Source organism: Chenopodium album, chromosome 14 (genome assembly GCF_948465745.1).
Source record: "Chenopodium album chromosome 14, dcCheAlbu1.1, whole genome shotgun sequence".
Classification (NCBI taxonomy): Eukaryota; Viridiplantae; Streptophyta; class Magnoliopsida; order Caryophyllales; family Amaranthaceae; genus Chenopodium; species Chenopodium album.
Window position 1 is genome coordinate 48,810,133 of NC_137847.1, and position 16,760 is coordinate 48,826,892.

A 16,760-nucleotide genomic window follows, 5' to 3' on the forward strand; every position below is an offset into this window, starting at 1 on the left:
GTATTTAAAAACGGAGGGAGTATATTATAACATTTCACTATTCATTTTCACACAAATCACTTCAATGACTCTGCTCGACATTATATAAAAAAATTTAATTCATAGTGTTACATTATGTGGAGCATCTCTTCAATTTATGTGCGATATCCAGCGTTGTGATTAATTTGAAGCAAAAGGAGTACGTATACAATACCCTTTTGCCCTTGAAATGGATGAGTTGGATAATATGACCGTCTACTTGGCACCTTAAATTCCCCATTGGCCTACCCCATCACATGTCAACCACACAAGCTCATTAAATATCTAAATGTTAATTACTCCATAAATTCTTAATTGTTGTACTTAGCAATAATAATTAATCATATATAGTAGAGACAAATAATAATAACAAAATTCTTAATTATATGATCTAGATTAATTAGTCAACTAACTTGCTAGCTAATAGAAGTAATCTACACACCTCACATGAATCCTAGCTAACTAGTCTATTATAAATACACAAAGCTTCCAACATGAAAATACCATCACCAAATAAACACTTATAGAGTTAACACACACACAAGTACAATACTAGTACAATATATAGTATTACAATAAGAATAAAATTAAAAGCATCAAAAGATGGCTAGAGCAATGATTAGCAAGAGAATGAGAGTACTCCAAACACTCTCAATCTCGATCGCTCTTCTCATGATCCTCATCCATGCCCCGTCGGTCCGAGGGCAGGACGCGTCCGAGTGTGAGGCGGCCGCTAGTGGAGGATGTTATGACAAGGAGAAATCCTTGAAGTTAAAAGTCATAGGAATATTTACCATATTAGTAGCTAGCATGATAGGAATAGGGTTACCCTTATTTTCTACGGCTTTTCCCGCGTTACACCCCGATCGTAACGCGGCTGTTATAGTTAAAATCCTAGCCGCGGGGGTAATTTTGTCCACGGGTTTTATGCACGTGCTCCCAGATTCATGGAATAATTTAACTTCGCCCTGTTTGCCTGAAAACCCTTGGAGGATCTACCCTTGGTCTACTTTTATAGCTATGGTTACGACGGTTTTGACCATGATGATGGACACGGTTGCAACCGCGTACTTTAAGAAGAAGGGATTGAAGAGGATGCACGCCCATTGTGGTGGTAACCACGATACCGGTGGCGGTGTTGGTGTTGTGCACAACATGCAGAGTCCTAGAGAAGGGGATATGGAAATGGTGGATCAAAGTCATAATAGCAACAAAGAACAAGTAGTTGTTGCACAAGAAAAAGAGACTCAACTATTGAGATATCGTATTGTGGCTCAGGTATGAATTAGTATGTATAGTAGTTAATGAAATTTGATTTATTCATGATCATGATTTATTAAGAAAGAAAGTTTCTTATAATTAATATTCTTTTGACCATTTTTTTTTTCATTACTTTGAAAAGCATATGGTGGATCAAAACCATAAAAAAAAAAGGTACTCTTTATTTATATATATATATATATATATATATATATATATATATATATATATATATATATATATATATATATTACACCATGTTAACTTTAACTTTATGCTATCCAGCGAACACACTACTTTGAAAGTTAGAAATTGATGGTTAAAGGAGAACATGCATGTAAATATGTAAAAGTCAACATAGTACAATATATATGTCTAAAATAGATAAAGTATAGCCGATCAAATGGCAATAATTAATAGGAGTAAAGTATATACGAATTGAATAATAATTTAATTTCTACACCTCTTCCAATCAACCCATTTTAATCAATATAATTGATGATAAAATATCTTCTTATTGTAAAACTACACTTCAATATAATTAGTGTAATTCAAAAGCAAAATATAATAGTGCTTGAGTTTTTATATAATTTTTTATCCTACAAGTTCCAACTCATGATCTCCAAGACTCACACATAATATAATGCAAGAGACTAAGCTCTAAATTTTGTAAAAGTCAAATTACAGTAAATATTTAAATACAACCTACTACTCAGTACAATATATAATTAGCATAATATATTAAACAAAGAAAAAAAAAAAAAAAAAAGAAAAGACATATAGGCTGGTGAAAAAAAAAAAAAGAAAAAGAAACCCCTAGAACTTGAGGATAAAGACATATAGGCTGGTGAAAAAAAAAAAACGCATACAGCCCTCCCAATTTGAAAAATTCTAGAGTAGGTATGAAGAAGACAAGATGAAGGAAATTAATTAAAATGTCGAGTTAATTAACCATTACATTATGTTAATCATTTGTCTATCTAGCTTGTCATAATCTGGTGCAAATTAAATCAAGTTTAATTAGACTTAGACTTACACATTATTTTATCTAAATGATTCCTTTTTGTGTGTGGTCATCATTTTCATAGTATATATAAATATGAAAGTGTATGTATTAGTCAACTACTTCGTAATGTAGTTTATGGTACGGTCGATCTTTCCTTGCTAATATTTCCTCCGTTTATGATTATGTTAACATTTTTTACCCTACTAATAGTCTAAGGGTATGTTTTACTCACCTTATTTTCCTTTATTTCAAGTCTTATAAGTTCTAGATAAATTCAATCCAGGAAAAATAAGTTTTGATTAAGGATACTCAGGTTCAAATTACAATTAAAATAAGTTTCAATAATTTAAAATCTAATAAGTTTTTCAGATAAGTTTAGTTGAGTTTAAATAAGTTCAGATTAATTCATATAAGTGAAAATCAGGTAAATAAAACACACTCTAATTAACACTATAGCCCCGTTTCATAAATGTGTCTAATCATTTTCACCCGTGCGATATGAAATATACATATATATTCTAACTTCCCAAGTGTTGATGGGGCTAAATAAGACAAGTTAACTATCATTTTTGCTTTGATAATCCTATTCATTTTGTATGATCAACAATTTCTAAAAAGAATGACAAGGAATGCACATGCATATATATATGCCTTAGGAGTTAGAGGACATTCTAGATCCATCAATTTGGGAGATTAAATGAAATTATTAGACAGAATAGTCCAGCTACAAAAGAGCATAATCTACGCGTAATTATAGGCTAATTAACCTTTGAGTTAGAATGAGTGAATGATTAATACATAAATAATTAATAAATTAAACTGTGATGTAGTGAACTTAATCAATTGTCAGTCTTTTGATTAATTCCTGGAAACTGAAGACAAGGGATAAGAGACTTTCAAAGTAAGAGAAAGATATATATATATATACACAAGTTGTTCCCTTAACCTCTTTTTAAGGGTACACACAAGTTTTTGATCAACGTCTTTAGTTAATGTATTTCGTATTATATTAGTGGTACATAATAAACTGACTAGTAATAGTGCATATAAATGACCGAATTTATTGTATATATGCAGGTACTAGAGATGGGAATAGTAGTGCACTCGGTGGTGATAGGACTTTCAATGGGTGTTTCTAACAATCCATGTACTATTAGACCACTTGTCGCGGCTATGTGCTTCCATCAGCTCTTTGAGGGCATGGGTCTCGGTGGTTGCATCTTACAGGTACTCTAGTCAATTTGAACCCGATAGTTATATATGGATCCACTATTTCTGAAAGCTTTTTAGATCAAATTGTGCAAACAATAGGGGACAATATTTAACTAAAGATTGAAAGTTTAAGTCAGACTTGACCCAATAACCCCTCTACTTTTTGATCCAAAATCAGCCAATTATTATATTATAAAGTTAATTTTGACAATGCGTACATATATATAATGAATATTTCAGGCGGAGTATGGGATCAAGATGAAAGCAACAATGGTAGCATTCTTTTCAGTAACAACACCATTTGGAATAGCTCTTGGGATTGGTATGCTAAGTTTCTATAATGAGAATAGCCCAGCTGCCCTAATTGTGGTAGGAATATTAAATGCAACTTCATCCGGACTACTAATTTATATGGCTTTGGTGGACTTATTAGCATGTGATTTTATGGGACCTAAACTTCAAGGAAATATCAAGCTTCAATTAGTTTGCTATTTTGCTGCCTTCAGTGGCATGGGAATTATGTCTCTCATGGCTAAATGGGCGTAAGGAACTAACGTATACAGAGAATGTTATATCTACCCACAACGTAAAGTAAAAAAGAAATTATGTTCGTAGGTAACTTGTTGTATATCTATCGGGTAGATAAAGTTTTTTTTCTTAACCCAATTGCACGAAAATATTCTCATATTGGCAAAAGGGATGAGATTCTGTGAAATTTGTAACCTTATCAAAGGTTAGGTACATGTTTTTTTTATTGAAAGCTTGCATTCCAATGTTCCATAATTAAATAAGATTAAAGTTAAATTGTGTACTTTGTGATTGAATAGAAAATTGACAAGTTGATTCTCAGTTTTACGTCAAATAAGTACGTTGAGATGCTTCATTGTCACTATCTCATGCGTACTTCATGTAGATTTTTTATTTGAGTTGAATATCAATTTAATGGTAGAAAATGTCAATCTCTAAGCAATGTTATCAAATTGTGTTTGGTTAGCGTTGCAAATCATAAGACTGCATATCTAAAATATTATCTTGCATTGTTGAAATTTGGTTTCTTTGACAAAGGTTTTTTTACTGGTTATTTAATCATGGTATACAAATATATAATTACATAGTGTTAGATTATGCCTTAGCTTGAATTTGTAAACTCTTTTCGAACAACTAACATTAGGTTATTGGTACCTATCCACTATTATGTACGGAGTAATTTGTATTATCCTCAAGAGTCAAGATTAGTAAAACTCTCTTGATCTCTTCTCTCTTGTTCGTGGATGTAACTTGTCATTAGTATTAACCACGTAAAATTTGTGTGTTTAAATGTTGTTTCACTTATCTCTTAATTTAATGTCTATTAAGTTTTTTTTTCAATTTTAGATTTTTTGTGAATTGATGCGTTTTTTGAGTTTTATGTTTAAAACTAGTTATTGACTTGAGCAATGTCCTAACTCATCATACATAAATTTATAAGTTTGATCTAAATTAATTAATAAGGTTTAGTGTTGACCAACATAAATAAGTGAATGAAAATATAATAATCTATATCATCTCTTTATTAATATGTGAGTATAAGATATATCAAATTTAAATAGAGAGATTATACATATGAAGAATTTTATATCATCTTTCATTAATATATATAAAATATATCAAATTTTAATAGAGAGGTTATACCTATGAAAAAAATTTGAAGTAAATAAACATTATTATAGAGTATTAAGACTAAACAATACTACAGAGTACTATATTCAATGTGTTGAGAGAAGGGTGATGACACACGTGACACCAAATCATATTGAAAAGGAAGGATAACACATGGCGTTAACATGTTGTCATTATGAGAGGTTCACGGTGGTGGAGGAACTGGATCGGAAAAAGAGGAATTCTAGTTTTAAAAATATTATGGATGAGTTGTTTCTTAAAAGCATGCAACTAATAAGCCCTCGCATTACACAATAACAATAACACAAAGACTAGACTTCCAAAGTTCCAAATTTTTAATTTTGGAATAAGCTACTAATTACTCTTTCTGTCCTTTTTTTTTGCCCCATTTGACTTTTCACGATCTTTAAGACGCATCTTAAAACGTACGAAGTATATAACTTCATTTTGATACGCTTTTTATAAAAATTTAATATTAATAAAATATACAATGAGACGAATCTAATAGGACCCCACATATAATATTAGTAATTGATTAATGAGAATTTAGGGTCAAAACATTTATCTACAATGGGACAAAAAAATTGTTGACAAAGGGATTACTAAGTAACAAGAGCTTCAAAGAGTAGCAAACTAGCCACCAAATTTTGACTGCAATCACTGAATAAAATCAAAACCTAAAATATTGCAACAAAAAGAAATCTCATAAGCAATGTCCAAATTTTAGAAATTGTGAGTTGTGATTGCCAAAAGTTAGCAACATGAGAGAAAGAGATGGTTTTAGGATGCCAGTTTGTGTTGTACGCGTCGATAAGCACTTTCTATGTTACTCGAACTTTTCATTGCACCTTACGTATCCGTGTCGGACCCTTGATACTCGAACATTAATATGACACCCGAACACTTCATTTTTAGTTCAAAATCATGAAATTTTTTCCCAATATGGCTGAGTCAGATGCTTTAACATGTTGATTTATTGAATATGAATAATCGAATCCAAATAACATACCCCACTTTTCATAAAAACTAGACTGAGAATTGAATCAATCAATCAAGACCAATTATGTATCCACTTCTTTGGGCCAACATTCGGTTCCTAAAACTAAACACAAGAATACACTCATTTAGAGCCCATACTTTCTTCTCACAACATTAATCAATCTCAAACCAAAAACCCCCTTTTTCCTTAAACCCTCCTCAAAAACCCTACAAAACTTACCTTCAATTTCTTCATCCATTTCCTAATTTTCCCCAAATTAAACCCCCATTTCAGCAAAAATGAGCTCCAAGCTATTTGTGATCCTAAATCGATTGACTCTTAGGTTAAATCAAGCTCAAATTTCATCAGATAAAGCCCTAATTTTGAGCTCAAATGTTATCAATGGTGATAGAAACTACCACACTAATACGAAAACTAGGGAGACATTGTATTCAAAGTTAAGCCCCTTAGGAAGTCCTGGAATCAATGTGCAACCAGAGCTTGATGGTTGGGTTGATAAAGGCAAGAAGATTAGCGTTGCTGAGTTGTTGCGAATCATCCATGATTTTCGCAAGCGCAAGCGATTTACTCAAGCTCTCGAGGTAGATTACAAATGCTGAATTTTCTTATAATGTTGTTGAATTTGGAAGCTTTTAGATGTTGGGTATGTTTGATGATTAGATTTTGAAATGTTATTTTTTTTGAGATGATATTGTTAATTAGAATGTGGAAGAATTTGTTCTTTTTGTATTTGAGATTACATATTTACATGATAATTTGTGGGATGCATATGTAATTTGATTCTGGATTTGTGGGTGTCTGTAAAAATGGGTATTTATGAGGATATATAGAGTAAAAGAGACTTAATTATGAATTTGCAATAATGGGTAAAGGATAAAAGGAGGAAGGTTACAGTAGATGATAACAAGCATAAAACTTTGTCGCGTCCATGAGCATGATTGTAATACCGGGGTTTGTCGATTTGAAATCGAATTGGAGGTAGTGGCTATGTTAAATGATGAGATACAATTTTCCCTGATAGGAACTTAGAAAGGGAGAACCCGCTACTACATTTGCAGGCTCACAATTTTGTCCCCGTCCTCAGCTAGTATGCTTTTGAATTCTTGATTTTAACTATATAAGTTAATAAGTAGTTGGCTGGATGCTTTGATTTGAAACAAGGTCTAAAGTTTTATGTTTTGACTTTTGATTGGTGGGAAGCAAACTATCTAGATCAATTGACCTTGTTCAGCTCTAGTAGGCCTTGGAAATTTGTGGAGTTTAACACGAAGTACTAGTGTAATTTGGGGAAAAAAAAAGTCTATAGGTTATTAGTTTGAGATATTCAATTTCTAGAGTTATCTTTGTGCCCGAGTCTTTGTAGAATAAACGAATGTATGCCATTCAATATGATGAAATAATCTATCCAGCCTGGAGTAGGGGTCATGTACACTGTTTTGATTGTTGTCTATACTCAGTGATGTGCTTATTTCTTCCTTAGTTTAATTTTCAAAGCTTCTTTTTCTTTGGATAGAATAATATAGTTGCTTGCATTTGGACCTCCATAATGGATATGTTCCATGCTTTGTGTTTGTTTGAGAGAATTGCCATCTTTAAACCCATGCTTCAAACCCCCAATAAATGGAGGCAGGAAAACTAAGGGGGGTGAGGTTTGTCGCATACCTAAATTTCAGTCATCAAATAAGAGAGATTCATTCCTGAATTGAAACAAACACATGGTATTAAAAATCATGTTCCAAAATCATACTACCTTGTTTTTATTCCCTATTCTAAACTCATAATTTCTTGTGAACAAACACCCCTTCAAGTGTTGCAATTGGTGAGACACTGGATTTTCTTGCTGTTCACTTGTTCATTGGACTATCAGTTGCTGAGAGCTTAGTGTATGTGCTTTTAAATTAGCCTATGTTGACAAAGTTGCTTATAAATGTGGTGCTGTGAGTAATGAGAGGAATAAATGCTGAGAATTTTATTCAATTTGGAAACTTGTTTCTTACATTTCTTTGCTCTAATAAGGATCGGTATGCACTTTTATTTACTAGTAGTCCTGCTAGTCAGTGCTATCTTGTTGTCTTGTTTGATGATTGAGCTGCATGATCTGTTGCCCAAATCAATAGGTTTTTGCTTGTAGGAGTTAGGCAGAATGCTTCAAAGTATATCATAAAATGCCTAAGAGCTGAGTGGATAGCAAACTACTCCCTCAATCCCTTTTTGTTGCCCAATGAAGACTTGAGGTTTGGCATGCTTTTAATGAAAGTAAAAAGTAGAGAGGATAAAGTTGGTGGGTTGGGGTGGGCTCCAAAGGACAATTAAAGGGGCGCTAAGCCGGAAAATTTTCCATACCTTGATAGAGCAAATATTTGACATCCCTCAAGGGATAATGAGACAGACGGAAAATGATGGAAGGATGAATGTTGAAGTCAACTGGGTTTATGTTTTTTAGAAGGGATCTAAGCTTATGATTGACCCATTGTTGCAGGTTTCAGAATGGATGAACGAGAAAGGAGTCTGTAAATTTACACCAGTTGAACATGCAGTGCAGTTAGATCTTATTGGCAGAGTCCGCGGTTTTTTGTCTGCAGAAAGCTATTTCAATAGCTTATCTGAACAAGACCAAACTGATAAGACATATGGCGCTCTTCTTAACTGCTATGTGCGACAGCGACAACTTGACAAGTCCTTGTCACATTTACGGAAGATGAAAGAGATGGGTTTTGCATCAACAGCTCTTACTTTTAATGACATTATGTGCCTATACACAAATATAGGGCAATATGAGAAGGTTCCAGAGGTGCTAGTTGAAATGAAGGAAAACAAGGTTTTACCTGATAATTACAGTTACAGACTGTGCATCAATTCATATGGAGCAAAATCTGATATTGTGGCGGTGGCAAATATTTTGAAAGAAGCAGAGACTCAACCTCACATGGCAGTAGACTGGAACACCTATGCGGTTGCTGCTAATTTTTACATTAAAGCAGGGCTCACAGACAAGGCAATTGATGCCCTGAAAAAGGCAGAGGTAAGAGTGGATAAGAAAGACGGCACTGCCTATAACCATCTGATTACTCTCTATGCCAAACTAGAAAAAAAGGATGATATTTTGAGGTTGTGGGCACTGGAGAAGAGTGCTTGTAAGAGATGTATCAACAGGGATTATATTAACGTGTTGGAATCTCTTGTGAGGATTAATGCAGTAGAAGCAGCTGAGGAAGTGCTGAAGGAGTGGGAATCATCTGATAATTGTTATGATTTTCGGGTTCGTAATATTGTTACTGTAGCATATTTGGACAAAGGGATGCTTGAGAAAGCAGAGGCTATGCTTGTGTCAGAGAAAGAAAAGGGTTCAAGTCCCAACACTTGGGGATTATTAGCAGCAAGGTACCAGGAGAAGGGTGAGATGCATAAAGCAGTCAGCTGCATGAAAGCAGGTTTGTCATTTTATGTAGAGAATAAGGGTTGGAAGCCTAATAGACAAGTCATTTATTATCTTCTTAATTGGATTGGTGATGAAGGCAGTGTTGAAGATGTTGCATCCTTTGTCAAATTGTTGAGAAATGCAGTTCCGGTGAATAGACAGATGTATCATGCTCTAATCAAAGCCCATCTACGACATGGCAAGGATGTGGATGGGATTTTGGAGGAGATGAAGGCTGATCAAATAAAAGAAAATGAAGAGACAAAAAGTATCCTTAGTACGATACCAAAGAACACTTGATTACCTTCTACAACTACTGCTATTTTTGGCAGGTAATCTGTAGTTCCGTATGATCACACATTCACACTGTCCACCAGAAGCTCGTATATTTGTTTGGGTTATGCAGCTACTACATCAAGGATGAGGTATATTTATGGCATTAGAAGCATGTAGATGCTGTAACTTGCCCTGTTGCCACAAGCACTTTTTGGGCAAGAAATTACACAAGTGATCACAACTTTTCCAATATTCTGATCTATGTAGGTCTATACTCTGTACGAAGGAAAACTAGATCACTTGTAAGACTCGAGATTATTATCCATTTACATTTTATATTTTCAGGATGTGCCAATATATCGATCAATAAAAATCAAGTTTGTTAGCAGTTTATTCATTTGTAATCAACAAAATCCAATGTTTGACCATATAAACTAAACTTTATTATTGTTGACACAAGGATTGACTTTATTCTTGAAGGTGATTTAAACACTCTCAATTTTATTTTCAAATTTTGCTATAAGTACAGGAAAGAAAAAAAAAATGAACTAGCTGTTATTTACATTGTGCTGCTAAACACATATTGAGTTAACAAATTCTTATGTGTGGGCGTGTGGCATAGCTATATGGTGTGAAGTGTGAACACACTACAGTTGACATATATTTATCAGACAAGTAATTGAGTAATGGAGGTTATGTTATGAATAAATGGATGAGGATTAATCTAATGGAAAAAATGGGGCTACTCTTTGAATAGTTAAAAAAAAAAAAAAAAAAAAAAAAGACTATACAAATGTTGCTCATATAATGAATTGAGGTTTATTTTTATGGACAAAATAAAGTTACCATAACCATTAAAAAAAAGGTTACTCATATGAATACAATATTGCTTTATACTAAAAAAGATGTGGCTATTATACGATATTATTATGTGGCTGACCACAATGTAAATTGTAGAGTTAATTTTTACCTCCAGCTATATTTTACATGATCTTTAATGTTGGATATTTGCACTACTAATAATAATGTAAATCCTTGATAAATTCATCTCAATTTATAGTTTCACAATACCAACTTTTATATTTTTAATTTATCTATAATTAAATTTAAATAAGAAGATTAAAAGTACTATATATCAACTTAAAGTCAAAACGTTATGAGTAAAAACAGAACGAGGAAATTTTTTTTTAAAGAAAAAAAATAGTCGATGTTAACATAAAGTGCACAAAGTCAAAATTTTGCATCTATGGAGAAACAAAGGCAGTATAATGAAACAAAACCAGTGCATGTTTATCCAATCCAACTCGTAAGTAATTATTTTCTCATAAACGACCCAATGTGTGTGATACCATTCTCTGGAAACAGTGAAAACTTAAAGACTGGGAAAGCAGTTGTACATATAACTACTCTAGCCTAATACCCCATGTAATGACAACCACAAGGGACAGATCTACTCGTACCCTTGAAACTATCACCACCAAACAACTACAAAGAGAGCAACCTCAGATTAAAAAAGCCAAAACATAAACGTCAACTACACCGCGAAACTCTTTAACATGTATGGTGTAGAAAAAATCACATTTGGCCATAAATCAATATGTAAGACTACTGTGCAATCAAGTTGTTGACTGATGTTATTTTCGACATCCTGCAATTCACATCATAGTACCTACTCCGAAAAGATTGATTTAAGCTCTCCATTGTTCTTCATCTCCAAAATGATATCACAACCTCCAATCAACTCACCTTTGTAGTAAAGTTGGGGATAAGTAGGCCAATTAGAAAACGTCTTCAGCCCCTGTCTAACTGCATCGTCACTCAGAATATCAAAAGATCCAAATGTCACACCTTCATCCGTCAAGGCATTCACCACTTTGGAGCTGAAACCACATTTAGGAGCATCAGGGGTGCCCTTCATGAAAAGCATAACAGGTGAACTGCTGACCAATTTAGTCAGACGATCATCAAGTGTTTCATGAGGAATAATGACCCCTTTATCAGCCAAAACCCTCCTGAGCTCACCACTTTTCTGCATCTCCAATACAACATCTGACCCACCAATGAGTTCACCCTTAATGTATAGCTGAGGGTAGCTGGACCAATTTGAATGAACCTTGAGACCTTGACGAACTTCGGTATCAGTTAAGACATCAAAACTCTTATATTCCACCTTTTCTTGCTCAAGAATGTCGAGGACTTTTCGGCTGAAACCACACTTTGGTTCTTCTGGTGTACCTTTCATGAAAACCATGACAGGACTCGAGTTGATGAGGCTTACAAGGCGGGAAGTAACAGATGAACTTAAGCCAGTCGATGCTGATACACCCCCCTTTCCACTTCCTGATTCAGATAATTTCCCGTCAACGGCATTAGTGGAATCTATCTCATGATCACTGAAAATGTATTTCAGCTCATCACCCTCATGCATAGAAATGATTATATCACATCCACCAATCAGTTCACCTTTGCAGTACAGCTGAGGATAGGTTGGCCAATTGGAGAATTTCTTCAACCCTTCTCTAACTTCTTGGTCAGTTAGGATATCAAAGCTTCCAAACTGGAGTTTCTCTTCATTCAAAATATTAACAACTTTCTGGCTGAAACCACATTTTGGCTCTTCCGGGGTTCCTTTCATGAATAGCATAACTGGATGAGAATTAATCAACTGCCGTAGTTTCTTGTTAAGATCATCACTGCGACCAGTCTGATTGCCCACTGGAACTTCCCTATCGTATTTAGCAAATTCTTTCACTGTTTCTAGGACAGTGGCTCCGGCAGCCAAACCAAGACTGGCAGGTGCAGCAGGTTCATCAGGATTGACTGATCCAGCAACTTTGGCAACTTTGTTAGCCAAGCTGGATGGATCTGCTCCCTCCAATGTATCGACAGCCTTGCCACCCTAATGAAACAGGAGATAAGATAATCATATTGGACAATCTAATTGCAAAAAATTAACCATCATATTATAATGACCAAAAATTTTGACCAAATACAAGACCGAAAATTTACCATCAAAAAAATGGACAAAATTTGTTTTGTATAATTAAAAATCAAAAAATAAAACACCCATCTATGATAAGGGTACAACCCTAAAAAATGCAAAGTTAAGGATACAAGCCTACAAGAGATTTGCAATTGTACAGATGAGTCTAAGTCTGATTTCCCTCACTCTGCCCTAGGAAGAATCTGCATTACAGGCATTGAGCTAATATAAAGGTGTTATATCACAGTAGTTTAGTGTCAGACATAGGAATTACAATAGCATAGCAAATGATGATAGCTGAAACAGTTATCTACGTTAGATAAAAAAATTTAAGACAACTTGTAAGCTTACCTTAAAAAAGACGAAGTAAGGCACAGCAGAAACAGAAACAGCCTCAGATATCTCTGGTTGCTCCTCGGCTTCAACCTACAAAGGGGTGTGCATATATCAGCCCTCACGCAAATGTAAAACTAACAAGCCCTCACACAAATTTAGAAATCATTTCAGTGTCAGAAACAGAAGAAGATGAATAAATACCTCATCATGTTTTCCCATGTAAATTCATCACTCACACATCCAAAATATTTTCACACACAAAAGATCATATTTCCTGGAAAAAGAAGGTACTAAAAGAATCATACTTCCTCCGTTCTTTTTAATCACTACAGTAGTACATTGGGGTTTTCACACTTGCCATTGCACATGTTATACCATTAATATCTTAAATTATATTTAGTAAAAATAATAAAAGATTAATATTTTGAAGTATATATATCAAGCCAATTCTAACAAGACCCCACTTGAATAGTGTAAAAGACAACCAAAAGTGCGTGTGTGAATAGTGTAAAATTTCAAATGTTGTAATAAAAAAAGAACAGAGGAAGTATATGACAATGAAATATATGGTACTGCAATAATAAAGAAGCACACTTTTCAGAAGCAAATAGAGGCTTACAGCATTACAGCTATCTAGAAGCGGTTTTAAAAGTAGGGAGATAAAAGTGCTTCTATGAAGAATCATGAAAATCAGCATATTTATAAACAAGCTAAGCATGAGAAAAGAAAAAAAAAAAAAAAAAAAAACTAAAACTGCTTCTTCAAGTGTACACTACGAATGTCAATGGCAATCAATGACATTAATAGATTTTAAAAAATAAGAAGAAAAAAACATGGTAATACAAGGGCTGAGCATTATGTCCTACAGATGCTATCTACTTGACATACCGTGAGAATCATATTAATCATCTATCCAAACTTTTAGTTCCCACCATCCAGCTGTTGGAAATAGCTGACTACCCAAAAGCTTTGGGTGAAGAACAAACATGGTCCATCCTGAAGTGTACCAACCTGAACCCATAATTCGTCACCTCCAACTCAATCCTGCTAAACTGTTTGACAGGTCTACCCACAGGTCTACAACTGTTTTAGGCGGTGACTACACTCAACTTAAACTAGAAAAATGAAGAGCTGGAGTTGAACATGCAATTTAAGTCTTGAGTCTCCAAGGAAACCACCACAAGATTTCACAAACTTCAAAAATTCAGCCCTTCAAATAGGAACTTATTGCATATGACTATATAGAGTAAAAACCGGGTCACTAGGAAATGGAGATAAAATCAAGAATAGCTAGCACACTAACGTGAGCCTCCTGTGAAACCTGAAATCCTACAAGCACAAGCTACTACTCATTCCACTTAAGACCATACAATCTTTTAACCAAGCTGTGACGAAGAGAGCTAAACATAAACTAGATCAACTCCCAATCCACCAACCCTTCTGTTCAAGTCCATACGTCACACAAAAGATCACAAAGGTCCGTAGAATCACACTCTCAAGAAAGATTCAGCGTCCCTGAATCCAGTACCCCCGCCCCCGCCCCCACCCCGTACAAAAAACCAATCCAATATTTAAATGACACAGATGCTATCATTGAAAGAACCAAAGGATGTATTATGTATAGCACTATAGCATGACTAATTGAAATGGCAATACTATTAAGATCATACAGTTAAAGAAAAAGAAGCCATTAAACTCTATTACCATCAATTCCTAAAATGACAATAATGAATTTCAAAATAATCAGATTTTTAACATACTGATGCTAAAACAGACAAAGTCATTAAACCCTAATTAGAAACATAAAAATCACCAATTCAAAAACAACACAAAACTACATGATTCAATAAAAATACCCAATTTGCAGAGTATTATAAATCAACAAAGTAAAGTAAACCCACAAAAAATTAACCACTAAATCAAGATTTTTTTACACATTTACAACAATACAGCAAAACCCAACATCATATAATCATCAAAAAGTAAACATTTTAAAAATTACCCTGAAGAAATGGGCATGAGGAAAATCAGTAGAAAGGTGAGAGAAAACTTGGTCCATGTGTTTGGAGGCTTCACACCAAGTCGCCCAGAAATGTAAAATGACAGGATTACCCTCGCTCACCGCCTTATCAACTTCTGCTTTAGACCCCGCATTTTTCACACTTCCACTCGCCATTTTTAGGGTTGTATGATCTTCAATCTCTCTCTTTACGATTAAGATGAGAGAGAATCACAAATTAGATTGATTGATGAGATTTGATTTTCTGGGAAAATAAACCCAGAAATTAGAAGAGAGAGAGAGTAATTGTGGGTGTGACTTGTTGTGAGTGAGGGTTGTTTGAGAGTCAATGTTAACGCCGAATTCCCGAAGAATCAATCGATCTTTGCCGTTGATTTTTTTTGGTTTGATGGGCTTTGATGCTCGACTCATGTCACGTATTCAATTCCAGAACCTTCTCTTTTTTTGCTAGGACAATTCGCTTTATCAATTTAGGTTTATGGTAATTTGGGTAGAATTTGTTATATACATTCGGGTGTACCATAGTCGCTTTTTTACTTTTCATTCGATGATAAAATGAAAAACAATCATCAAAATAAAAACAATTACTCATGTGTGTACTAATTATATCTATACTTATACTGTATTATAGAGCATATCTAATACGAAGTACTCCGTATAAATTATATGCCACATGACTCTTATTACTTGTATTAAAAATATACCACATCACCGTAACATCTTTCTCATGTAATATACATCACTGAAAGTCCATCACACAAGACTTATGAGAAATGAATTAACATTCTTACCTATTTTACTATCTTTTAATTATGTTTCATATTCAAGTATAATACACTAGATACTTTATACTCCCTCCGTCTCTTTATTACAGTCATTTTCTCTTTATTACGTGAGTAATAAATGTTAGAAAGGAGACACTAATAAAGAGACGGAGGGAGTATAAAACATCAATTCAAAGTGTTTACTTAGTATATTTAACTTTCTTATTATGCCAATAAATAATATGTATGTCGTCGTTTAAGTCGATGCAACTAAAGTTAATAAAAAGCAAAGGTCATTGTTATCTACACCCGAATGCGATGGTTCATCCAATTTTTTTTTATTTTTTTTTTTGATGATTATATTAAAGGATGATTATAATTTATTTAATTATTAAATTAGCAAAAAATAATCTTAGTGTATTTTACATCCGGTGTGTATAAAAAAATTTATAATAAAAGAGGATAATGAGAGAAGGGATTATGATTTACAAGGTAATAAAATTGACTTGTTAATTGTTATAGAGAAATTCATGAATTGATGTTTGACATATGACAATGTACATACTTTTATCTTCAAAATGAGAGTTTATTTATTTATTTATCTATCTATCTTGGTTATTATTCTCCCTTTTTATACTATAATTTTTACTTTATCATAGTTGATTAATTATATGTATCAATGGCAGTATGACCTTTCTCTTATTTTAGCTTCATTTGTAGGGCACTATATCATAAGAACAAAAAACTCACGAGGCTGATATTAAATTCATTAAAGACAACAATAGACTGGATTACATATTAGTACTTT

The 16,760-nt window shown here is 33.7% G+C and overlaps 3 protein-coding genes across 3 annotated transcripts; 2 read left to right on the forward strand and 1 right to left on the reverse strand.

The window, feature by feature from the left end:
- The first annotated feature begins 633 nt into the window (after positions 1-633).
- On the forward strand, positions 634-4,042 carry LOC145579418 (zinc transporter 7-like). Its single transcript, XM_081636664.1, has 3 exons — positions 634-1,296; positions 3,362-3,511; positions 3,737-4,042. Exons 1-3 carry the CDS (start codon positions 634-636, stop codon positions 4,040-4,042), a joined length of 1,119 nt encoding a protein of 372 aa, XP_081492790.1.
- Positions 4,043-6,297: 2,255 nt separating this feature from the next.
- On the forward strand, positions 6,298-10,213 carry LOC145579419 (pentatricopeptide repeat-containing protein At4g21705, mitochondrial-like). Its single transcript, XM_081636665.1, has 2 exons — positions 6,298-6,736; positions 8,635-10,213. Exons 1-2 carry the CDS (start codon positions 6,434-6,436, stop codon positions 9,871-9,873), a joined length of 1,542 nt encoding a protein of 513 aa, XP_081492791.1. The 5' UTR covers positions 6,298-6,433; the 3' UTR covers positions 9,874-10,213.
- Positions 10,214-11,138: 925 nt separating this feature from the next.
- On the reverse strand, positions 11,139-15,537 carry LOC145577404 (monothiol glutaredoxin-S17-like). The gene is made up of 3 exons (XM_081634823.1): positions 15,171-15,537; positions 13,184-13,258; positions 11,139-12,748 (listed from the first exon to the last, which is right to left on the reverse strand). Exons 1-3 carry the CDS (start codon positions 15,342-15,344, stop codon positions 11,519-11,521), a joined length of 1,479 nt encoding a protein of 492 aa, XP_081490949.1. The 5' UTR covers positions 15,345-15,537; the 3' UTR covers positions 11,139-11,518.
- Between the last annotated feature and the right edge of the window lie 1,223 nt (positions 15,538-16,760).

Coding starts and splice junctions, on each gene's coding strand:
- LOC145579418 (XM_081636664.1), top strand. CDS start 634: ATGATTAGCAAGAGAATGAGAGTACTCCAAACACTCTCAATCTCGATC. Junction 1,297..3,361: donor GATATCGTATTGTGGCTCAG/GTATGAATTAGT, acceptor GTATATATGCAG/GTACTAGAGATGGGAATAGT. Junction 3,512..3,736: donor TCGGTGGTTGCATCTTACAG/GTACTCTAGTCA, acceptor TGAATATTTCAG/GCGGAGTATGGGATCAAGAT.
- LOC145579419 (XM_081636665.1), top strand. CDS start 6,434: ATGAGCTCCAAGCTATTTGTGATCCTAAATCGATTGACTCTTAGGTTA. Junction 6,737..8,634: donor GATTTACTCAAGCTCTCGAG/GTAGATTACAAA, acceptor CCATTGTTGCAG/GTTTCAGAATGGATGAACGA.
- LOC145577404 (XM_081634823.1), bottom strand. CDS start 15,344: ATGGCGAGTGGAAGTGTGAAAAATGCGGGGTCTAAAGCAGAAGTTGAT. Junction 13,259..15,170: donor CTCATGCCCATTTCTTCAGG/GTAATTTTTAAA, acceptor ACCCCTTTGTAG/GTTGAAGCCGAGGAGCAACC. Junction 12,749..13,183: donor CTTACTTCGTCTTTTTTAAG/GTAAGCTTACAA, acceptor CTGTTTCATTAG/GGTGGCAAGGCTGTCGATAC.